The sequence below is a fragment of the Lingula anatina genome, chromosome 4 (genome assembly GCF_051362555.1).
Source record: "Lingula anatina isolate TDL-2025a chromosome 4, LinAna3.0, whole genome shotgun sequence".
Taxonomy (NCBI): domain Eukaryota; kingdom Metazoa; phylum Brachiopoda; class Lingulata; order Lingulida; family Lingulidae; genus Lingula; species Lingula anatina.
Window position 1 is genome coordinate 475,126 of NC_141770.1, and position 26,292 is coordinate 501,417.

General features: G+C 38.0%; 1 protein-coding gene across 2 annotated transcripts in view; it reads right to left on the bottom strand.

The window, feature by feature from the left end:
• Positions 1–3,324: 3,324 nt before the first annotated feature.
• Positions 3,325–26,292, bottom strand: part of LOC147762007 (sacsin-like) — a 41,317-nt gene continuing 18,349 nt past the window's right edge. The window contains exons 6-8 of one of the 2 annotated variants that reach the window (XM_087010852.1): positions 24,105–25,775; positions 8,175–19,126; positions 3,325–7,870 (exon numbers count right to left, since the gene is read on the bottom strand). In XM_087010852.1, the coding sequence (XP_086866978.1) occupies positions 7,553–7,870; positions 8,175–19,126; positions 24,105–25,775 (12,941 nt within the window). In that variant the 3' untranslated portion in view covers positions 3,325–7,552. Of the gene's footprint in view, positions 7,871–8,174; positions 19,127–23,045; positions 24,074–24,104; positions 25,776–26,292 lie in introns of those variants that run through there. The other variant, XM_087010853.1, reaches the window with a different exon arrangement.

Here is a 26,292-nt window from a genome sequence, read left to right on the forward strand (position 1 = left end):
AGATCAATGGCGCTTTTTTTTTTGGGGGGGGGGGGGGGTCTGCAAAATGCATACCGGGCGACATTTGATAAATTCAATCGATATTAGTATAAAAAATTAAAATTAATTGAAAAATCTAACTGTTAATATATAACATACAAATATGCCGTGTGAGTTGAACCCGCCCCCCCTCACAGACACCCCCCACACACACACACATATACAAACACACAAACACCACACACACACACACACATATACACACACACAAACACACCACACACACACACACATATACACACACACAAACACACCACACACACACACACACACAGACCCCCCCTCACAGACCCCCCCCCCCCCCACACACACACACACACACACAGCAAATCCGTACACCGGTCGACCAGGTTAAGTCCAGTTGCAGCGTTCAAAACACGCCTCTAGATCTGTGGATTTTTATTAAAACATTTCTCAGAATTCAGTCTGAGGAACCAATTTTGTTTATGTCTCATATTATGTCGTATTTATGTCGTATATTTGGGTGAAACGTATTTATACAAATATTTTTTGAACTTTTTTTTTATTTTCAAAAAAGATTTAATAGAAATTTGCTCCATTTCTTACTCTAAATTTGCACTTTCCCGTGCTTAATGTTTTAATCAACGATCTCTGGCCTTTCATAATTTTCTATTGTATTCATCCAATTGTTTATTATTTTTCATTGTTCATTACATATTTTATTGTTATTATTTATTTATTAATTTGTAGATAGACTGTACTGGTTCAGTGATTTGTAGATTCAATGTGTTGTACTCCAATATACAAATTGCTGGCTGAGATTTTTCTGAAGGGTAAAGATTTCTTGAACATTTTTTCGATATAAAACATTTATTATCTGCCTAACAGACTGTTGTTAATACTTTTTTTCTATTTATCGACCGATTCGTCTGCCTTGACAATGGTGCTTATTGTGCCTTTTCCACGTACTGTTGTATTGACCGTTTTCGCCGAAATATCATTTACCTGGGCCTAACAATGCGATCGGTGCCGAGAGGAAAATTGTAAATCAAGTTGTACGGTATTTGCTAGGCCTGTAGTTGACTTGACCCCGAGTCTCACCGAAAGTTAGCCTCTGTAGTAACAGCATCGTCTGCGTACGTCTTCAGCGTGATCACGCATACACTCCCGTCTGTTATTTTCTGTGACTTCCCAATATTTCAAATTTTTTACTTGTAATTGATGTGCTGTGTTTACCTTTTATTTTTCTGGTTAACACTGGACCATTTACGTTGACAATGGCGCTTATTGTGCCTTTTCCACGTACTGTTGTATTGACCGTTTTCGCCGAAATATCACTATTAACTCGGCATAACAGTGCTTTCCGTGTCAATAAGAAAATAGAAAATCAACTTGTATAGTATTTGTCAGCCCTGTATCTGACTTGACCCTGGCTTTCAGAGGTCAATAAGGAAAAAATTCGCGTCTCTAGTAACAAGGTGCGTCTGTTGATTGCAGCGACTTGTATAAATAGGATGCTGTTATAGATTCTTACTTGCAAACAAACAAACTTTAAAAAAACGCCACTGAGCAGTGATCATATGTTAATCTGTAAAATATTTATTTCATCACAAAATCACTAAACACAATGGTGTTGCAGTGGCGGATTTAAGGGAGGTCAGTAGGGTCGTGACCCCCCCCCCCCCACCTCCTTCGATTTCTGAAAAATATCACACCAATATTCCCCTCGGGAAATTAGAATTTTGACTATCTGAATCATAGTTCTAAACAGTGCCAAATGGAACCGTTTGCTTTCTAAAATACCCTGTACCAGAACTTTTAGTGGCCCAAACGCCACGCTAACGTAGGGGGTGGGTGGAGAGGGGGGGGGCGGCTTGCAGACGCGGACCCCCTCTTCAAATACTCCTGGATCCGCCCCTGGTTAAAGTTAACATATTATATTAAAGAATTATTAGACATCGTTATATCATGTGCAAGACAAAAATTTACTGGACTTACAAAGTGCAAGACATATGGTCTTCAAGCAATATCTGGATATGACCGTTTTTCCTCCTTTTGTAATTTAGAAAGGGGGGCCTAAATGATTCCAGGTGTTACAGTAATAAACTTACATTGTACCATCCAAGACAATGTTCTTACGTTGCCACAATACTGTTTTAGTATACAACAGTGATAAAAAGAAAAGTTCAAAAAGCATATTATCCAAATTCTACACCATGAACGTACATGTATGCACAATATTGTATATCATTTATATTGCCACCTTCCCCTCTTATCAGCAAAAAGATACCCAAGACTACAACTACTTACGCTGGAATAATACCTCTCATGGCACTCTCTCTCCTGTCTGGCACGTTGTCCCATTCTGGTGTAAAATTGCTCAAATACATCTTCATATGTAGTGTGTGACCTGGTACTGGTGCTGTAGTTTTAATTTTGCCTCTTTGAAGCAGGCTTCACAACACTTTTATTATTTTTTAAACTAACGTTTAGGGTCCTGCATATACATTTATTGATCTTAATAATAAATATTTCATTATTATTAGTCATGGACCTGACAGGTTTAATCAGACATAGAGGGTTCACTTCGACAACCAATTAGATCAGGCTTTCTTTAAATATCTTTGGTATTTTGAATAAAGAAGTTTTTAAAATAAAGAAGTTTTTAGAATAAAAGTAATAAAATTAATTGAAACGGGAAAAATTGATTAGAACAAATGATGTAGAAATTAATGTTACTTAATCATTCTCTTTAAAAACTGGTCTAAAAATTCTATTTGTTAGAGTTTTCAAAAAGATACGTTTTGAGTTCCCTTTACTCAGCAATGGAAGTGCCGGTTTTTCGAGAGAGTATAAGGTTTATAATCAACTTTTAACCGCAAACAGTATTAAATTCTAAAGTCTTATTATCATAATGACTTTTATTATTTTCAGTTTATCCTAATCCTTTACTCTTAAAGGGAGGTTTTGTCAAAACAAAATAATTAAATTATATAATATAATATTAGTATATATTATAGTTAATGTTATTATATATTAATATTATAATATTCCATAATTAAAGAAGATCAAAACGGTTATGGGAGGTCCATTAAACCAGAATTAATTTCGCTATTCCTCGTCACACTTTTATAATTCATATCAAACATGGTCAATAATTCAATACATGTAGTATATAATAATTCCATCATTGCATTACATTATCAAAAACTGTATTTGTAAAGGAATAGCTGTACTAGTACATTGTCCATGTTAATATATAAAAAAGTGAATGAAGGTATTTTAAATTGAATTACTATACATTTCAAGTCAAAACAAAACATGTAAATTAACCAAAATTTTATTGTTGAAATTCATTCAATAAGAGACCAATATCTCTTTTAAACACCATTTAATAAAAATTAGATAAACATAAGTGCTATCCTAACTTAATCATGATGCACTTAACCTTAATTTTCCTCAATTAAACATAATATCAAAATTAACAAATTTTGTGTTTATAGTTTGCTATATAAGTGAGATCGAAAGCTGTTTTGTCACAAATGTCAAAAAATGTTATTGCTCAGGAGAGATATTTAGAAGTGCCATTCAGTTTCAGTGTGACTAAGGTAGTGTTGTAAAGTGCTGCAGTACTGGTACTAACATCACACAGGTTTAGGGGTAGAGCATTGATCTCATATCCATCTGAGAGTTCAGTGTAGTTTAAATGCTATAGCAATCTTAATTCCTTTTCCTTAGTGTCCTCTTTGTGTTTCTTCCCAAATATGAGTAGTATTGAACACGCCTCTAGATTTGGAGTCTTTGCTAGTTTGTGACAAACTACCTTTTGATCTCTATAATCCATCAAGCCTAAGAAAACCATTCATTAAAATCAGATGAGTGGAGATGCTATTCTGCATGTAACTTGATAATGCTGCAGTTAACCCTAATTGTATATAATATAGTAACTGACAGTCAATATTAAAATGACAGATAAATAAAGTTAACATATTATACATATTAATTATTAGACATCATTTTATCATGTGCAAGACAAAAATTTACTGGACTTCCAAAATTCAAGACATATGGTCTTCAAGCAATATCTGAATTTGACAGTTTTCCCCCTTTTCTCATTTGGGAAGGGGTCTCAAATAATTTCAGGTGTTACATTAATAACCCTACCATCAAAGGCACAACTGAGACATTTTCAGCAATTGTGTAGTGCACATGGAAAACAAAACTGAATTCACTTTGCGATATGTGATTAAATAAGCACCCCCCCCCCCCCCCACACACACACATAAATAGGTCTAATGAACACATATCCAAACCAACCAACTTCAAAACAAGCAATTTCCACCCCTATGCCTACATACATACAAGATAATAGCCAGGGCTGCCCCTCCCCCCCTCCCCCCCCCCCCCCAACTTCCCCCTATGTAATAGCTGTAGTTTAAGCACCCTGAATACACACAAACTAGGGCAGACTTAGCTGTTCCTTTGACATTATCTTGGACCATATACAGTACAGTGTGACGGGTACAAGATATCACGGTCTAATTAAACTCAGATGATTCCCTAAACCAATAAATTTCATGTTCCCAGCTAAATGTCTACATAGCTTTATTTTTTGTTTGTATGTAAAAGCTTACACTATACATGACCTAAAACCAAAATTATATACTAGAATAAAAAGATACATAATATGTGCACTCAATTAATTAGGGAAAACCAAACTTACATGTAATTATATATGGTACATGTATCTCACTTCCCCTAATCCTTCCAAAAAACAAACTTACATGTAATTATATATAGTACATGTATCTCACTTCCCCTAATCCTTCCAAAAAACAAACTTACATGTAATTATATATGGTACATGTACCTCACTTCCCCTAATCCTTCCAAAAAACAAACTTACATGTAATTATATATAGTACATGTATCTCACTTCCCCTAATCCTTCCAAAAAACAAACTTACATGTAATTATATATGGTATATGTATCTCACTTCCCCTAATCCTTCCAAAAAACAAACTTACATGTAATTATATATGGTATATGTACCTCACTTCCCCCAATCCTTCAAAAAATCCAATCTAACTAAAATATTATCTTAAATTTAAATGAAATAGCAAGAATGCTCATTTTGGACCCTATAGCTACTACAGTACATTGTAGGTTAATAACTTACATTGTCCCTTTATAACAATAATAATTAAGAAGTAAATCCTGCAAACCAGCTGCAAACCACCCCCTCAAAAAAAAAAATAAATAAAATAATAATAATAATAATAATAATAATAATAATAATAATAAAAACTCCAACTCCACTGTATACTTGGCACTACCCACCTAGTTATCTGTAATAATTCTGATTATAGAACAGGTGGCATACGAGGGTATACAGGGAATACCCCCCCCCCATTAAACACCAATCACCAAGATTAAAATAGCTCAATCACCAATCACCAAGATATATTCAGGCCAATCACCAATCACCAAGAATTCTTGAATCACATACCACGCATAATATTGGGCTCAAATAACTTATCACACTAAAAAAATAAGTCCAATCACACAGAATGCAAAAGGTATTCCCTACCCTCGCATACTGCTTACTAGCATGCTTACTAACTGAAATTATACATATCTTATTTTTTATATATACAGATGCTGATGTTAGAAGAATGTGGTTCACTTATTATATACACATTCTTCTAACATCAGCATCTGCCATACACTGCATTATAATCTTAAATGTGATCCCTCTATAATTTAAAAATTCATTATAGATTTGTAAAGAACAACAACCAAAATCCTTTTAAACTACAGCCTTAATCAGTTCCTTTCAAGTTACCACATTTCATTTTTAAAACAATGAACTTTGTTCTATGAAAAATTGTCACTTTGCATAACGTGCATGTGTTACGCTGGTGTTTATATTTGCAGAGGGTGCTCACTGCAATCGATGGAAGTCTTACATTTCAAATCTTACTTAATTGCCATAGAGCCTGCTTACTCTTAAGCAATATATTGAAACAAATAATGCTTATTTAAGTAACTATACATTATTAAGCATTACCATATACTCTAGTAATTTTTTCATCGCATTTTCCTGTAATTGATGTAAAACTAGCAGCATATATTAACAGCATAAGAAATAGACACAATTACTTGATTTTTCTAAATTAAAAAACGCATGCACATTGATCTGCAAGGATACCTCTTCATATCCCTGCAAAGCACATTTGCTGCAATTTATCTAAATTTTCTAATATTTCACAGCTTACATTTTCTACTAGCTACCAGCAAAATACCTGCATATTATATTGTTTGCATGAATATGCACATCAAATTTCTTTTCTCATAACAGTGGCAAAATTCTGTGATAAAATGTATCAAAAGAAATCAATCTACATACAAATGCCAACTGTCATGCTTTCTTTCAAAAGTTTGTTAACTGACTTTCCTCTACAATACAATGTGGTTTCTAGAACTTTGATGAATTTCAAAATTGAAAAAAGGAAAAATTATTTGGACACAAATTCTGAATAGAAAAATTATAACAAGCATATTGTCTTCTAATGGCATTGTTCTATTACTGCTCTGTACGTCACCTAGTCTGGTTTCAGATGTGACTAATGCAAAGCAGATATATACTGTACCCAGCCTACATGTATATATACAGTATACAACAGAAATAAAAAGTTCAAAAAGCATATATATATATATATATATATATATATATATATATATATATATATATATATATATATATACACACACCATGAATGTATGTATGTACAAATATTTTATATCACTTAAATTTCCACCTTATCAGCAAAAAGATACCTAAGACTACAACTACATGTACGTATGTTCACTCTTTTTTACACTGTATATATACAAACTAAGACTCACTTCAAACTCCAATAAAAATCTATTTACATTTTTTCAGTATACTAAAATATGTATTTGGCATTAAAAGCAAAAAGGAAATTAAATGTTACTTACAATAAAGATGTTTTTATCCAACTTTTCAATAAAGAAAAAAATGTTCCTGTCATATGAATTTTCCTGTATATATACCTATAGTGTAATATATGAGACCTATCCAAAATACACAATGTTTTTCATGGATTACCTAAACATGTATGTTCACTCTTTTTTACACTGTATATACATCTAAGGTTCACGTCAAACTCCAAGAAAAATCTTTTTACATTTTTTCAGTATATATACTAAAACATACATATGGCAATAAAACCAAAGAGCAAAATTTTTATTTTCAATGAAGATGTTTTTATCCATCTTTTCAATAAAGAAAAAAATGTTTCTGTCATAGGAATTGTTCTGTATATATACCTGTAGTGCAATATGAAACCTATCCAAAGTACGCAATTCAAAATTAGTTTCATTTTCCCCCAAGACAATAATTCTCAACACACCCATGTTCATCATGTTGAAGCAATCCTGTAACAGGACACTAAAATATCCTGCAAAGCAAATGTTCTCAAAGTAAAAGAAATTTGCATTGATTAATTACATAAAAAGAGAAGAAATTTACATTGTTCTGTCCATTGGCACGCCTTTCTCTGTCAACAATGTCTCGATCTCAGTCAGCAGTTGGCTGGTGATGTCCACAGCTTGTGTTGCTGTGTTCATGTTGTAGACCTCATGTGGTAGACCACGACACCTGTCAGGGTAGCGCATGGCAGTGGAATGTGTAAGAAGGGACTGGAGTCGTCTGGACAGCAGTGAAATAGTCGAGCAATTGTCTGCAAGGTTAAGTGTGGCAGCCATTGTAGGCAGGTCGTGAGTGTTGCATTTCAGATTGGCATTGATGGCAAACTGTGCGGCCTTCAGTGCTTTTTCTGCTGACTGAAATTATAATATACATATGCAATATAGATAAACTAATTGCATATTTATAGTGTTTCAATTTGAAAAAATAGTAAATACGTACTGTTTAATTTTAACTGTCGAAAGAGCATAAACAAGAAGTAAGCAGATTGACAGAACAGGTGAAAAATTGGGATTACACTCCAAAATTTAATCAACTTATGAAATCTAATAAATTACTTTATTAAAATAATTCAATATTAAAAATAAAACTGCACGGTATAATGATCAAACTCAATTACTCATTGTGAACTGAACTGAGATTGAACCAGCATTATCTAACCTGATGGCACTTGAAGCAAGCCCATTCATAGCTCTGGAAAGGTTCTCTGGTGTCATTGGAGACTGCTTTGAAATCCCACTGGGCCTGGCGGAACCATCTGGAAGCCTCGTAGGGTTGGGGATTCTTACGAGTTTCCCAGAATCCACCATATGTCCTGCTGTCACTACCATGACTCTCCCTGGAATAATACCTCTCATGGCATTCTCTCTCCTGGCTGGCACGATGCCCCATTTTGGTGTAAAAATGCTCAAACACATCTTCATATGTAGTGTGTGACCATCTAGGACCAGTTGATGTTTCTTGCGGACCTCTTTCAAGTCTAGCTATTTCAGTCTGTATGAATTTGCATGCTTCATTGCAAATATCTTCTTGGCCAAGGTTTTTGTCTGGGTGATATTTTCGGAGGAGTCTCTTGATGACTTTTTTCCTCTCATTTTCATCAAGTTTCCACGCAGCCTCCAGTGTTTTTGTGATATCTTCCTTAATGTCCTCCAGACATGTTGGAGTGAAGTCATCCTCAGTTGGAGTTTTATCATAAAGAACAACATCCTTTGAGTTAACTTTTGCTGTGCGTTTAAATTTGTACAAGTCATTTGCCGTCACAACAAGCACATCCTCTTCTTCACTCCCAATTCTTATTTTGTATCTTCTTAGCACATCTGAGGTTTGAGAGTCGGCATCTTCCTTGATCTCTTCTAGGACAATGGCATATATGTATATTGGGAGCCCCTCAAGACTCTTCAACAATGGATCCTCTACTTCATAGCCTACGTATTCACCGCATTCAAAGTGGTGAAAATTCTCAGACAGCAGATGCTGGTCTTCTATGTGAAGGTAAGTGCCAGGGGTGGGAAGAACACTGGTATCTGAGCAGTAATCATCTGGAGGAATGTCCTGATCATCCAAATATCTTGAAATCTCATCAATCTTTTTATCTAGGATATGGCACATGTGATGGAGGGAAGTTGACAGTCTCCCTTTCGATAAACTGTTCAAGATTTCAACAAACCTGGGTGAAAAGTTGCACATTTGAAAATTGCCTTTTAAATAAAAACAATGTGATTGTTGCCCACAATGAGCCTTTTGATAGAAGGATGACTGTGTTTTCTCACTTCCAGACAAAACCTCTCCTTTGTATTCTAAAACAGTGGTCAGTTCTGTTACAAAGTGAAGTTTGATGTTTTTTATGTTTTCTTGTAGCTCATCTCTGTCCTGCTTACTCACAGTGAAGCCTTGTGTTTTACCAGCATGACGACAGAGACGCATCACTGCCTGATAAAAAATTTCTGATTCTATCTTCCATTTCAAAGGATGCTCTTGAAGAATGTTGATGCTTGGTTCAGAGTGAAGTTTCTCTTTGACAACATCAGTCAGATATCTAAGGCGCAAACATTCTGGCAAACATTCAGCAACATCGCTGTACGATGAGGCTTCAGGTCCAAATTCTTCCATAGAAGGACGAGCAAGCATGGATTCTTCCAATGGAAATTTCTGTAGTCGGTCAAAATGGGACATGTTATCAATAAAGATAATGTCCTTGGACTGCCTCAGTTCCCCAGCAGAAGTAAGCAAGTATAACAGTTTTACCTGCTCTGGCCATTCCTCCCCTCTGTGAAGATTTTTAAACAAAAAGCCCATTGCTTTCAATGCCTTTTTCTTTTCATTTGGTTCCAGTTTTTCTCCTTCAGTATCTTTATGAATCATTTCCAAGACAGTGGCATACTGACAGCAGGAGGGTCTATCTGTGCTGCCTATTAGCTTGAAGAGCTCCAAACAACTTGCAAAATGTGAAGGCACAGCAAAAAGATAAGGCTTTATTTCTTCTTCTTCCAAGCAAGAAGTAGCAACTTGACTCGGATAAACAAACCTTTTTCCATCCTCTACTAAAATGCAGGTCAAGTGTTGCAGTTTTTGAGTCCATTTCGGATTTTCTTTAACTTTGTTTTTATATCTTTCCAAGTGCTGATATATCTGTCCCATTGTTTCAGAGAGCAATTCAGATTCTTCAGATGTTAAATCTTTGATTTGCTCTTGCAAATAGTGGCACACATTGCAACAGTGGTCTATCACCTGTTCCAAAGAGGGGATTTCTTTCACTCCAAGTATTTCACACAATTTTCTGTCCCTTGGTTCTGCCCACTGTTCCAAGAATGAAACACTTGTCCATGACAAATGTTCATATTCCTGCTTGTATGAGACAGCACCATTGAAGCAGATGAAAGGCCTCACTGTTTCTCCATCCATATTGCCACATGGGCACAGCCTCTGAAGGTTGCTTGAAGCAACATGTCGTGGTAGAAAGGCCACATCTTTCATAATGGGCAATAAGTGACCAACATCCTTTCGCGAAAAAAGATGTATCACTAATACATGTGCCTGCTTTTCTCTCTTTTTGAGTTCTGCCTTATTTCTACTTTTCCATGCTAAAATAGCCCCCCTTTCAATGGCTTTGGCAAATTCAATGAACTTCTCTGAAGTGACTTGATGCTGTAAACCTATCTCACGCATCAAACACAAAATTGGTTGAGATCTAAAAGGCTCTGATGGAAAATCTTTCTCTGTAAGCATAGCCTTAAAAACTTCATTGTAAGAATCATAAAAAGCTGATGCAGTTGACAGGGTGCCAGGAATTCCACTCCGGCTATCAGGTAGGAACTTCATGTGAGAAAGTTTATCAATCAGCCTCTCCCATTTATCCTCACCAATTCTATGGCGTAATTTGACTGCTATGAACTGTAAGTGTTTAATCCTTTCTTCCTCTGAGAGAATTTCAAACCTCGGTAATATGAAATCACAGTACATATCACACTCAGAGAGTACTCGACAACCCAGCCATGTGTAGAGTGGCTGTAACGTCCCATAGGGTTTCAAGAAGACCAAATGTTTACCACCTCCTTCCAAAAGCTGCATGCCATCTAAAGGGATAGAGCTGGGTGCAATGTAAGTGTTTTTTCCTTCAATACTGATAATCTCCTCTTTTGCAGATAAGAAAAAAGGTAAAGTGCACAATTTTTGTTTCAATTCAGGATTGCTTTCCAGCACATGAAGATACTGACAAAAATATCCCAAAATATCATGACATTCCGATACATTCAGTCTGCCTGCTAGCTTGTGTTGTTTGGCTACTCCTTCTAATGCGATGATCATGGAACTTGGATCTCTAGGGTGGCCAATTATTGCACGTATGGTCTCACCAGAACCTTGTAGTGCAGTCTTTTCAGAGGGTTGTTGTAGTATATCATAGGCTAGCTGTGGAACACCCAACTTTTGTAAGATACCTAAAACCTCAGTTTTGAGGAAGTGATGGAAGAAATCCCGGTTGTCCATAACTTCACGGGTTCGTGAAACCTGAAGCAAACAGGTTGATTTCCCTACAGTTACTGGCAAGAGGCACCAATGGGAAAGTGGCTTCAATAAAGATATAATCTTTTTGCCTTCAGAAACTGCATCAACCTCCGAGTGAACGTATGTCCACAGTAATTGAATCCACTTTTTTGATGGCGCCTTCAAATCCCATTGGATTATACCTCCATTTTGTAGCACTTCTGGTAAGGCAAATGGTAGCCTTTCTGCAAGATCGGATACCTGAAATTTTTTGAAAATTGACCTTTCTTGGTCTGTATGAAAAATTGTACATTCCAGTGACCTATGGCAAAAAGATGCAGCATACAAAGGCAGCAAGTCCCAGAAAGGTGAACAGAAGACAGGTGTTCTGGAACTTAACATCCTAAGCTTGTTGTCCTCAGTTACAAGCAATGGAGAACCCTCAAGCAGCTGCACAAAATTCTCAGATTTCTTGCAAAACTTCAACATAGTGTGAAGGTTGTGTACATTTCCAAAGATGGTTTTTTCAATGTCTTCCGGAAGATCTGAGCATGAAATGAAACACAGCCTGTCAGGTCTTTGGTAGGTTTGAAAGAAGCAAAGCACAGCTTCTGGACTAACAGTTTTCACCTGAATGCCTGCATCCTGATAATTTCCATATATTGACATTGGGCAACATGAAAGATTGAAATTGCTTTCACATAAAATTCTTTTCACAATCTCACTGGATGATGGTTTTGGCCATTTGGGTATATCTTTGAAGCTAGGCCTTGGTTTCTTAATCTGGGTATCTAAGTCATCAAAGAATATTTCATCTTTTCCACTTCCTGTAGGTGGAAACCATGCAACTTTAAATCCCTTTTCACTCACTCTTGCATGTCGCAAAACTGGAATAACCCTCAGATGAAGTTCACTGGTCAACTGGTATACTTTTTGAGACAGATAACGTATGTAATTCTTCTCACACTTGATATCCGGAAAGAAGTCACAATACTGCCTCAAAGATTTTCTTATCTGGGTCTCACCACCTCCATAGATCTCTTTCATGATAATCATCTTTGTTTGCTCAAGCATATTAGTGTAGCAAGGGGCAACTGTTTGCTCTATTAATGTGTTGTTCCACTCAAATTTCACATCAGCATTTTCACCACCCATCCAAAGGTTTCTCCTGGCTTCATGATCCAGTGCAAAGTGACCATTGATATGAACAGGGAGGTTTGTTTTCAGTGGTAGTGGCAGGAAGCAAAATACCCTGCCTTCTGGAAGGTCAAATTTCTCTGTGGGTAAACTGTCAGGTGGAAGCAGACGTGCTACCCCTCCACGTGGCAGGAGTCCCAAGTCTCTGTTCCGGAGGGCTTTTTTTAAAGTTGTAGATATCGAGCTTGGATTGCTGAAGCCAAACTGTTGGGTGATAAGCCATGTTTCTAACCTGCCTGTGTTGTCTTTTAAGGACATGGTAAAAGAAACATTTATGGGACGTAACTGGTCCACTGTCAGTTCTTGTGTTTTCAGTCTCTCTGAGCAGGTCACCATTTCCTGTAGAAAGGACTGCTGTGCCTGTGTATCTTCAGCACTGAGATGGGCCTCAACACTGTATGTGTTCTGCAGCTTTCCAGTGAACATATTTATTTCTGAGACACTTATTTTCCTAATGTTATTGAGAAACAGCATCATCAGAAATAAATCACCCTGAAATGTTTCCATGAGGGACTGCATTTCTGGAATGGTAACAGGTCTTGGTTTTATCTTAGACTGTCTGGCCATGTTTTCATTCCTGAGTGGCAATCGGAACAAGGTAGCTTCCTCCATTGGAAAAGATTCTCTCATGTTATCCAAGTAGCTTGCAAATACATCTGGGAAAGACTTCCTTAACTTTGGAATGTCAAGATAACGCCTTCCAGGCTCTGCAATAGAAGCACCTGGCACATAAATACAATGTGGATCAAAGACACACAATGTTTCTCCAATTTCCTGTCCTTTGGTTAAGAAAGATGGGGCATCTGTGAGATGATATACAGCATTGAAACCAACCCCATACTGCCCTGTTTTGTTTGGATCTTCACTCTTGCTTCCCTCACCTAGGTTGCTAATACCCTCTATGTCTGCTTGAGTAAATGGACTATTGTTGTAAACACACAAAGCTGGTCCCTGCAATGGCTTCCAACAATCCTCAAATATGCGCTCGGTGGAATGGTTTCTGGGATCTAAAACAAAGTGAACTTCAGTTGCCTTTGCATCATCTGCATTTTGCAGGAGCTCTTTCAAGATATCCTGGTCACAGGGGTATCCTTCTAGTATTCTCTTGATTCTATTTGTAAGTTTTTCCTTCTGACCAAAGCCAATTCCCATTGAACATTTTCTAAGCTTTTCACCTCTTTTCGTCTGAACACCAAGACCTATAGCAACATGATATGGTAAATCTTTGTGTGCACAATGCATGTCATCATCATCATTCTCAAGCCATGGGCAATCATCAAAACAAAGGTGCTTTGCTTCAGACATCACTCCATCTTCATCTGGTAAATAAATAGGCCCATTTTTATCTTCAATTGATTTCAGTTTTGTTGTGAGGGGTACTTTCTCCTTTTTTATCTCATCCTCAATATTCTGCTGTAATGCAGACACAATTTGACGTATGTATGATGGCAGTGATTTTTTGCTGTATGTTTGATGTGGTTTCTGTAGGGCCTTTAAATAATCTGCAATATCAAAGTCTTCTTGAACACCAGCAGCTTCCATGACATCAGGGAAGTCTCTCCAGTCATAAGGACGCCCAAAAAGAAGTGGCTCAAATCCAGCCTTGGAGTCGAATATAACTTTACTGCCCGAGACAAACTCTTGTGACTGTGGAATGTACACTGCATTTCTCTTTTGCAGTGCATTACTGATAGCGGACTGTTTTGCAGGTTCCCTTCGCAGTAAATCATTCAGATACTGATAAATGTCCTTAATTAGATCTTTCAGCTTCTTTTCAAACTTTCCACACTTTGGGGCAGCTGCGATGGCCTCATCAAACTGGTCCCATACCTGATCAAGTTCAACATCTTTTCGAGACTGTATTTGGAGCAACCTCTCCACACTTCTATTCATTTTCAATTCCCTTCTGTTGACAACAGCAGTGGTAGAAGACACCAAATTTTCCACATCTGCTGAAAAGCATTCTTTAGGTGCAGCAAGATTGTTGTGATTGCCTTTCCAAGGAAGTGGGTAACCGTCTGGTTTGGGCTTAACTGGAAGAAATGGCACTTCACATAATACGCCTCTGAGTTCACTTTCCAATTTACTACCTTCTTTTCCACTCAGCCTCCAGGCTAGGTACTGCAATATTTCTTTCCCTCTCTCTACTCCTCTTGCATTATCTGTTTGATGGAGACCAGCAACACTTTGGGCTCTCTCCAAAATCTGTTCACAGCTGATGTCTTTAAAGATGCCAAGTTTTTGCAATACCAGGCGGCGACGTGGGTTCAGGTATGACCTTTCGGTTCCTTTGATGAAAATCCCATCTTCCTCATAATACAATGACGCAGCTCTGCTTTTTGGGTGCATGAGAGCACAGGGTTGCTTTAACTCCCCATGAGGTGTGGAAGGAATGCATGGATATCTCTGCAAGAGTTTATTCAGATATTCATCATCTTGGTCAATTGCATAAAGTATCAAAGCATCTCTGACATCTCCATCAAGACTGTTGATTTTTGGGAAAACTGCTTCATTGTATAACCTGTGAAGGTCAAACATGATCTTTCCTTGAATCTCTCCAGGGGCAAATGACAACATGGTTTTCATGGTCTCACTGGGAACTTTTACATATATTTTCCCCCTCTTCTCGAGATAATCTTCTAATATTCTTTCAACATGGCTCCCTATATCTGTTCCCTTGACATCTTCTGTGAGGATACCAATACTGTGGACATTTTTCCACATTTTCCCATTTGAAAATAAGGCGGGCGCCTGCTGTTCTTCTGTGGAAAATAAGGAGGCATAATACTGCTGCACAAGAGGGTCACATACTGGTTTATATGTGCTCCCACAGGTTGGCCACAATTCGCTAAAGCTGTAAGATGTGCCATGTGTTAAGTCTCTCAAGTCTTCCAGACAAAATCGAAGTGCTTTGGGAATGACATCCTTCAAGATGATTTGGTTCCATTCAGCTCCTTTTGAAACTTTATCATCGGTGGTTTTCTCAGTTAGATGTTTACGGCTGGACTCCACAGAGAAGCTTCCATTAACATGAAATGAGAATCCACTGGAAATTGGAAGAGGGAGATAACAAAAGAATGTTCCCTTCTGAGTACAAAGTGGTGTATATCTAATGCTGCCTTTAACACTGCACTCCTTCAAATGCACCGCCACTCCACCTGTAGGTACAAGACCGGAACCCTTGCACATGGTCAACATCTGTGATGTGAGGTCTCCCATGCATGACGTAACCAGCCAGAAATCATTCCTCTCCTCAGTTTTGATAATACTCACACTACCTGCATCCATTTTGGAGGACATTTCAAGGAGAAGGGACACTGTTGGCTTTTGAGTGTCTTTGGGTATTGGAATTGATGGCGCCGATTCTGCTGATTGGAGGGCTTGGGTTGAAGCTTTTAAAATTTGTGTTGGCTGAAGCTCTGGTAAATGCAAACCTCTTATCACTTTTGAGATGTTCTTTGTTGTTTCATAGATACACTGCATCATTGATGGGGTTCCATCCTTGGGGAGGTGATAAATTGATATTTTCTTCACATTTTGAGTAAAAAGTAGAACTTCTGAAGATGAATCGACCAATTTCTGAAGAAGCAATTGCACTTGTTTTTCATCATAATGCACATCGCTGATCTCACTTTTATAGGATTGTTCCTTTGTCCGTAGAGGAAATCTAAATAATGTTGCATTGTAGCTAAACATGCAAGATTTGGCAGTGGCATCAAGATTGCAGCCAAAAATCCCATTAAAAGGCTTGAATTGGTTCTTCAACTTCTGAAGCTTTTTTCTGTTTTTTAAATTAATCTTAATTCCAGGTTTTGATCTTGCTGCTCTTCCCAAGTGTTTCATATGCGGATCAAAAATGGCTATACTGTTACTGCTAATGAAACTTGGAACATCAGTTAGATTGTAGACTGCATTGAACCCAAGTCCAAATTTGCCAATTTTGTCACTCATCTTTTCTTTGGTTGCACCCCCCAGCTGAACAAGGTTTTTGAAATCTTCTTCTGTGAACACAGCATCATTATAGGCCCAGAGAGCAGGTCCTTGGCAACTTCGCATTCCCTCATCTATCAAGCATGTCTGGGCATCTTCATTTCTTCTCTGGTCATACAGAAACTTCACTTCTTGGGCTCCTGCATCATCAGCATTTTGAATAAGTTCCTTAGGAACGGATAACCCATCTGTGTAGCCTTCCTTAAGCAGATTGTGAAGGCGACAGGTCAGTGGCTCAGATTGGCCATAGTTCATGTCCAACTCTTCTACATCTAAAATACGACTCATAAGAGTTGGCACACCTAACTTTTCACTAGTTTGCATTGAGACATGCTCATGGACATAGAAGATAGATTCTGTTTCTTCATCATTAATATCAGTGACATCATACCCTTGCTGAAGCCAGTCCATATCACAGTAAGTGCACTGGGAGACTGGCTTAAGGATGAGGGTGGATTTGTTATCACTATGAACAGGCACTAAGAGCTTATCTGGCAGTTGGGATATTGTAACCTCGTCCATTGACTCAACAATGTGCAACAGATCAATAATGGTCTGAAGATCTCTCTGTGCATCAAGATCTGCAGCGTTGCTGTTGGTTATCTGAGACTGGACCCTTTCTTCTTGTTGGTATTTGATTTCGATATTGCTTTGCACCTGCAGAATGATTTCAAGTTTATCTTTTGGTTTCACACCATACTGGGAAAATTGTTCGCTGAATTGCTCTACTTCTCTTGGAAGGACAAACAAATGAGGGTGCAGCTGAATCCCTTGCAGTTCTGGAGGAATACCAGGGACAACATCTTTTGATGAGGAAAATCCATCTCCATTCCAGATCCATTTCTGTGAGCTGGATTTAAGGCCTTCGTAGGGAACATCCCTCCTAACTGGATGAAACAATTCTCCATAGATATCTAGAATCATTGGCAGAAACACACTCTTTTCTCTGCTTGTATAATGGCTTACTACCTGTTCTAACTGGGCTATGACTTTTGGCATAGTGGGCCTTTCGATCCATCCAAATTCCCTGGCAATCTCTTCATTCACAACCTCATAAGAGACATGTTCCACAGAACCAATCACTTTTTCATAGATACTGCTGTGCAACTCACTTGGACTTAAAAAGGTGCAATCTGATGGACACCAAGGCAAAGAATTGGGATAATTCTCTGGCCTTGACTTGACCTTGATAAACCTGGTTCTTTTCAAACAGCTCGAGAGCCTGTTTCCGTTTCTCAGCCTATTCTTTAATATAGTTGGTCTGGATCTCAAAATGGTCATAATTGCTTCTGATTTATCCATCAAAATGTTTTGCGTGGTCAATCCCTTTTGAACGTACTGAGCTGCCTTGTAAATGTCCTCTGCAGTTATTTTTTCTCTTTCTGTCTTCAATCCTAACCTTTTCAGAGCCGCATGTAATTGTGTATCATCCTTATACTGTCCAGTTGGAAAGACATCAGATACCCCATGAAAGAGATCAAATACCACTGAATCATGGTGATCAAACAATTGGCTTGCTGTAAATCTCTCTCCTGATTCATTTGGAACAAAAGGAATGTCTCTCACCATATGACGTATTTCTTTATCTTCATTCATGTTGATGGTCAGTACCTGCTTCATCAAAATATCAATCTCTCCGCTTTCCTGGTACCACTCAATGTCTGCTAACACAATTTCTCCTAGCAATTCATTCGTGTCCAAAATTCTTATTCCTAATTGCTGAACTAGCAATTCAGAGTCTGTTCCTGATGCATCGATAAACTTCCAACGTAATGAAAAGCTTGGACGTTGATGTAAAACCCAGGGTGCTTCATGGAGAGAAACTCTGTTGCCAGAACTTTGAGGATCAGAGTATTCTGTTCCACCAACCGACATAAAGATTGGAAGTTCCATAAGCAATTTTCTGTGTGACTTTATGTCATGCGCAGAGGCTTCAGAGACAAGCTTTCTGAGCTTATCCTTCTCTGCCATTGGCCAGTCTTTTATCTTTTCTAAGTTGGTTTGGGTCTGCACATTTGAAAGAGCCTGTAAAACACCTTCAGGTGTTGGAGGACTTATGTATTTTGGTACAACAGCATGGTGATCTTCAATAAATTTGGGGAGATTCTGAAATACAATTACCCCCAATGCTTTAAGCCACTTAGCTAAACCATCATCAAGTCTGTCCCCTTGCCAACAAGTTATCAAAGCAGGTAAGCCAGAACTCAGCTTCACAATTCTACAAGAAGACAGATCAAGAAGAATGTGCAAGTCTTCAAACCTGGAGAGATTGTCAGGGAATTGACGGGTCAGGTACTCCCATGCCATCTGAAGCCAGCCATGAGTAGGATGGTTAGTGGTGTGTTGATCCCAGTGTTTGGTGTTGTCTCTGCAGGGGTCGAAGAGTCTTCTGATCAATTCAGCCATTGAAGTCTTGTCTAGAATTTTCAACTGGGTTAATCCTAAAGTGAAACAAAAATGAAAATTTCTCTTTTTTAATTGCAGTTTTTTTCATTAAAATTGTATTTCATTAATAATATATATCAGTGTCATGAAAGATTAACAATATGAATGACAGCACGCATAATTGGCACATAGAGACATCTATAAAATCTTATTTTCTGCAGAACGAGTTAACAGCCATTTCCTATGGTGACAGTGACTGTTTGACCCTTCACTTATGGCACAGCAGAGAAGAACATATATTGACCTTTATGAATCTGTATATAAAATCCGAAAAAATTGCTTTAACCCTCAAGAGACCAAGCTATTTTACTGACTGAAATGACCAATCAAAATATATTATACATACAGTGACAATAAAGACATAGACAGTGATCAGAATACATACAGACACATTCAATATCTCAACAGACAATGCAAAGTCAGCAAGGTGCACAGGGATCCTCATTATAAAAAGCTGTTGAGGATTTATCACACCTATACTACTCCCAGGATTTATGACAAGTGTTTTATAATGATCTAATGTAATAAGTATTTGGTGATAATACTTTTATTACATGAAATAACCAAGCACAGATTTTAAGAACAACATTACACCGGTATTTAGACAGTCCCTGTCAGTTTCCACTTGCAGAAATATTTCTCTTTTTATTTGCCACACTAAATGAAAAAAGTACATTACAAAATGACTTTGAGTAAAAATATTTTGACTTATGTTGAGGTAGCATCCTGCTAACTTCAATAAGAATAATTAGCTGACTTGCTGAGTAGGGAATACCCTAATGCTGGTAAGGAAGTCATACTACTCAGAACACATTCAATCAACCTACATGTATGTTACTACCACATCTGTGTATAAAACAAAATCCACACAAACAATTTGTTAAAGTGATAATAACTCTTCGTTTTGGCCAAAAAATGAATTTTCCTGGAGTAAACAACAATTTCCCCATACTTACCAATGGTTAATGAATCCATTTTTACTTTCAAAGTTAGTCCCTGGTTTTTTTCTAAAAAGTTTGGTTTTTTGTTAAAATCTCTTAAGAGATTTTAACAGAGTATAGCCATCAATGGAGGTCACGTGATCTAAAGACAAACTCAGATAGCAGAATAATAGCTATAACTGCCATTTTTGTGGTAAAACAGAATATATTATATTTCTATGAGTTATTCACAATGTTTTTATTGTGAAATATAGATCTCATACGAAGAGTTATTATCCCTTTAATATATTGTAACGCGAGGGGTCGGGCCCGAGCGACCGCGACACCCATGCGCGGCGTGGGAACTTGGATGTTTCTTAGGGAAAGTATATCCCTGTCCTTCAGAAATAAAGAGGCAGATTTATGTTTTAATAAATTTTATTAAACGGATAAATCGACCATAAAATTCTCAAGTCAGTGGTGACCATCACATGACTTATTGTCATAAATGTCTATAAAATTGAGGAGTTGGCGTTGCGCGTAGTGTGAGATGACATCTGAGATGGAGTCGACCTCGTTGACGGCACTGCATTGGATGGCATCGTTAATGGAATCGGGTAGCGTGCGATGACATCAGGCATCTCTAGTGGTAACCATGCGTAGGACGGCCTCGTTGACGGTTCGCGTTAGATGACTTCGTTGATGGAATTGGGTAGCGTGCGATGACATCTGCATCTCTAGTGGTAACCATGCGTAGGACGGCCTCGTTGATGGCACCGCGTAGATGGCATCGTTGATGGAATTGGGTAGCGTGCGACGACATCTGGCATCTCTAGTGGTAACTACGCGAAGGACGACCTCGTTGGCGGTTCGCGTTAGATGGCACCGTTGATGGAATTGGGAAGCGTGCGACGACATCTGGTATCTCTGGTGGTAACTACGCGAAGGACGGCCTCGTTGACGGCACCGCGTTGGATGGCATCGTTGATGGACGTCGTTGACCCTCACTTTGTTTCTTCTTGGTATCAGCTGGCTGAATAAGGTATCTGGTGTTCTCAATGGGATAACTAAGGAAACTAAAATAAAAACTACCCCCAAGTCTCATGGAGGATTTCACCGCGCACTTGGACTGGAACATCATCAACAGCACCAAGTTGACGTCTGCGCCGATGGTGCCCCGGACCCGAACGGCCTTTCACCCGAGGATGAGATGTGCACTTCTCGTCGCCATCAAAACCAGCAGCAACCTTGGCCAGGAACCTGTCAACTGCACCCCAAGGTCTTGGCCAGGAACTTGTCAACTGCAGCCAAGGGACCAATTCCTACATGCTGGAACCCCTCCTCACCAGGAAAAACACCTCCATATTCAGTCAGCCAACTGTCCACTTAAAAACTTAATAATTGCTAGGAGCCCTTATATTAAAGAGAGGGTGCTGCCCTCTAAAAACTCACTGATCTAACTTTGTAAAACCATAGCTAAATAAGCTTGCCAATCACCTTATTTGTTAAAAGCATAAACCACTTGACTTAGGTAACTTAACGAATTCTCTGACCTTAGCACTTTATTAAAGAGAGGGTGCCACTCTCTGAAAAGCTCACAAAACTAACCTTGTATGACCATAGTTACAAAAGCTTGCCAGTCGCCTTACTTGATAAAGACATAAACTTGGCGGTATAAGTCCACCCTTCTAATTAGGTAACTTAATGAATTCTCTGACCTTAGCACTTTATTAAAGAGAGGGCGCCACTCTCTGAAAAGCTCACAAATCTAACCTTGTATGACCATAGTTAATAAGCTTGCCAGTCGCCTTACTTGTTAAAAACTCAGAAACTAGTGGTAATTAATCTAACGAGCACATGCCGGTAAATTTTAAATGACCCAAACATTAAAGATAATCGGTTTCCATATAGTAATAACCCCTTAAGGTAACTCGAGATAACTTGTCCTCTTATAGAGATAACCCCTTAAAATAACTTAAGATAACCTATAGAGATAACCTGAGATAACCTTTGATCTTATAGAGATAACCCATGAAGATAACCTGGGATAACCTATAGAAATAACCTAAGATAACATGTTCTCTTATAGAGATAACCTGTTAAGATAACTTAAGATAACCTATAGAGATAACCTGAGATAACCTTTGATCTTATAGAGATAACCCATTAAGATAACTTAAGATAACCTATAGAGATAACCTGAGATAAACTTTGATCTTATAGAGATAACCCATGAAGATAACCTGGGATAACCTATAGAAATAACCTAAGATAACATGTTCTCTTATAGAGATAACCTGTTAAGATAACTTAAGATAACCTATAGAGATAACCTGAGATAACCTTTGATCTTATAGAGATAACCCATTAAGATAACCTGGGATAACCTTTGATCTTATAGAGATAACCCATTAAGATAACCTAAGATAACCTGTAGAGATAACCTAAGATAACATGTTCTCTTATAGAGATAACCTGTTAAGATAACTTAAGATAACCTATAGAGATAACCTTAGATAACATGTTCTCTTATAGAGATAACCTGTTAAGATAACTTAAGATAACCTATAGAGATAACCTAAGATACCGTGTTCTCTTATAGAGATAGCCTGTTAAGATAACTTAAGATAACCTATAGGGATAACCTGAGATAACCTTTGATCTCCTAGAGATAACTACAGTAACATAGACGAACAGGTTAAAGAGAAGAAAAAAATTAACTGAACATCACTTAATTACTTGCACAGGGAGTGCAAAACAACAGAAGCGGGTAATTAGTGGTGAAAAACGGTTAATAGTAAAAAAAGGGAGGTCATGGGGAAGCTACGCGAAATATCTAAACAGAGAACGTAACTTCGATCTAGCAACTACTACAAGTTGAACTTACTAAAATTAGATAAAGTTTCATTAAATTCAGTTCCAAACTACATAGAAAATGGCTAATGACAGGCGGGTTACCCCCGCGGGGGCACCCTCTAAATAAAATCTAACTCACTGGTACTAAAGGCTGTTGATTCTAATTCTGTCGAGAGGGGAGTCAGCTTTTTCGAAGAACCCACGCTTTGGCTCTGCAGCCCTATTTATAGACTCCGTTACGTCATGCTCGCGCTGTGGTCAAAGGTCGAAGGTCGCGACCTAACAGCATGGCCGCTCTGCATGGAAGTGTCACTAACTTGTGTATTGTAGATTTAGCGCCGTATTTCCATTATTTGGGATTTAAATGAAGAATTAACCTATGGGTTTAGTTGGATAAACTCCAGGACATATGTCTCTAAGGAAAAACGAAGTCTTAGGTAAGATTTAATGTAAAGTTATTGAAGAAAAGTAGATTCCGGTCATAGCAGACGATCGTGCAGCACATGTTTACATTGTTTCTAATGATTTTAAATAGCAGATTCGTGGCTCCTGTGACCCCCTTTGTTACAATATGTATAATATGATATCGATAGAATTCTTTAGATTTCCGAAATACCCGAAAATTGTAACCATCAAAATGAGAGACCCAGTTATGAGAACAATTTCCAACAAAGCTACTGAAATTTTATACAGCAATGCACTATTAGTCACACTTCAAGCACAATCTTAAATTCACAAAACACTTATTTGTGCCTATGATTTGGGCACACTGGCTGATTGCATGAAGCACATGCATGTGACATTTTCCTGTCAGTGTTGCATGGGCAAAAGATTTGAATAAAATTTAAAAACTAATATTTAAAAACCAATGCTTCTCTTTGCGGTTATAAATGACCCAACAAGAGTTTGTGATGTATACGCCACACTAATTGGTTAATCCCTACAAAAAACTGTGAAAGTGTGTAGGATTAGTAGACTATCAAAAACTCATCCAAGGAAAGAAAATTTGAATAAAAAATAAAGAGATGGCACATTAAATCATATGATTGGGGTCGTAAATGACCCCACCCAGTCACTTGAGGGTTAATGACCAGATTTGTTTCTGAAAAAGGTAACGTAATCCAAAGATTCTTTTCCATTCAATTGAACTTGCCTATTAGCAGATTCTAAGTGCTGTTTAGAACTTTAATAGTTATACCTAAAGTTGCCATCTTTTCCAGGTGTGCAGCAACCTCAGATGGAACTCTCTCAGTCTCCAATAAGCTGTGGGTCAGCCCGGGAAGAAGCTCTTTTGGATGATCCTTGGTTGGAATATACACTGCATCATTTCCACTGGACTGGAACCTAACAATTTGGTCGCTTCGGGGCAAAAGTTTGATCCCAATTATATCACCATAGGATGAATCAGAGAGGATGTACTTCAGGATAGACATCTTTTTGACAAATGAGAGGCTGTCTACCCAGGTGGACACACTTGGTTTCTTTAGAGCAGTGCGCACATGTCCTGGCTGAATCTTAGCAATTTTCACTTCATGCTTTTGTAATGCTTCTTCTACGTGTGATAAGACTGTGCAAATCTTTTCGCCACTTTGCATGAGAACATTCACAAGATCTTCAACATTGTCCATGTTAGGGCTTAAATCATTGAACAAGACTTCACTGGCATTGTGCCATGTACTGGCAGAGGAAGAGGTGTCGGTTGTTGGGCTATAAAATGATTGCCTCCTTAGAGTCACTCTGTACATACATGTGACCATTTTTTCAAATTTTGGATCAGTTACACTGCAGTCTGGCATTGCATTATAAACGCACATTGGTGAAAAGCCTGCGAGAATGGCACAATTTAGGAGTTCTGCATACGCCACTGAAACTGCTTCTTCCACCAAGCAGATGTTCCACAGAAGTGCTTTATCTGTCAAGGCAGACCTATCTTGGTCTGCAGTGGGCCATTTCAGTTGTCTGCGATTTTGGCTGAGTGCAAAGAACCCGCTGATGTGAACTGGTAGACCAGTCACACTTTTTTCTTCAAGTGGGAGCGGTAGGAAACAGAAGAAGTGGCCCTTTGGTTGTTTGGGCTTCTTTTTGACTTGTTGAAATGGTTCGTCCTTTGTGCTACAACACATAGCAACAGCCACCCATGGAAGGTAACCCAGTTTTGAATCATTTGCCAGTTCTTGAAACTGTGAACTCACTTGGCCTCCAGAAAAGTGGTTTGTGAGCATCCATTTGGTCGTCTTAGAAGTTTTGTCAACAGACTTTTTGGCCTTCTTCAAGGGGGGAGGTGTGGAGGCAGCTGATTGGTGGATATATGTCGTCTCTGTGAATTGGAGCTCATACGTGGACTGAATTGGTTTTTCTGGCCACTCATTGGTTTGTTGCACCTTAGCAATTTCTGACAAAAACTCTCTACGCTTTGATCTCACACCTTTGATGCAGTTTTTATGTAATGCCAACCTAAAGATTAACTCTGGTTTCTCACTTCCTTCTGTTCTTTCATACAATTCAATGCTTTCCAGTGATGACAAAAACAAAAGGTTCATATATGCACATGTCATGAAAGATTTGAACAAACTGTCAATTTTTTCTGATGCATATATCTGCTCTGACAATTGTGAACAGAATTGAGAGGGATCTTGTAAACCTGTCCTGAGTGGAAAGCGAAACAGTGTTCCCTTATAAACTTCACCACTGAATGTTATGTCACGGCCACCAAAAATCCCCACAAATGGTTCAAACTGATCAGGCAGAGAAGAGATTTCTCCCTCATCATTTTCAAGATGCCATTGCTTCCCTGTTGTCCTGGGACCAAAGAATTTTTCATGTGGATCTAGGAATCCTATCTTGTCTCCACTTATTACGCTTGGTAAATCTAGAAGTAAAATGTAGAAGAATAGAAAAATAAATGCCCAAACACATAAGGTTTAGGCAATGACACATATGATTTATGCACAGGCTCATAAGGTTTATGGACAGGCACATAAAATGTCTGAGCATGCATGCAATGCTTTATCTGAGACTTTTTTATAGACAATATAGGGACATACGTCACTGAGCTCCGAAAGACAAAATGTTGCCCAGTATACCACATGCATATGGAAGTACTAGAATTATTGCTGGTAATATTAAACTAGACAGCAAAGCTGAAAAATATACAGACACCATAATGGAAACAAGGCAGCAAAGCTGACAAATGTTTAGACATTCAGACTCACAAAAGTGCCCCAAATAATGTTTTGGCCAATTTTGATACACTACTACATAATATTTTAAAACAGCACAATCACTCTTACCCTCTTAAATTTCATACTGCAGGTAACATTGACAGTGAAAAACTACCAAGGGATTCAGTTTCATTGCCTATAAAAGGTTCTATAGTTATAATGTGT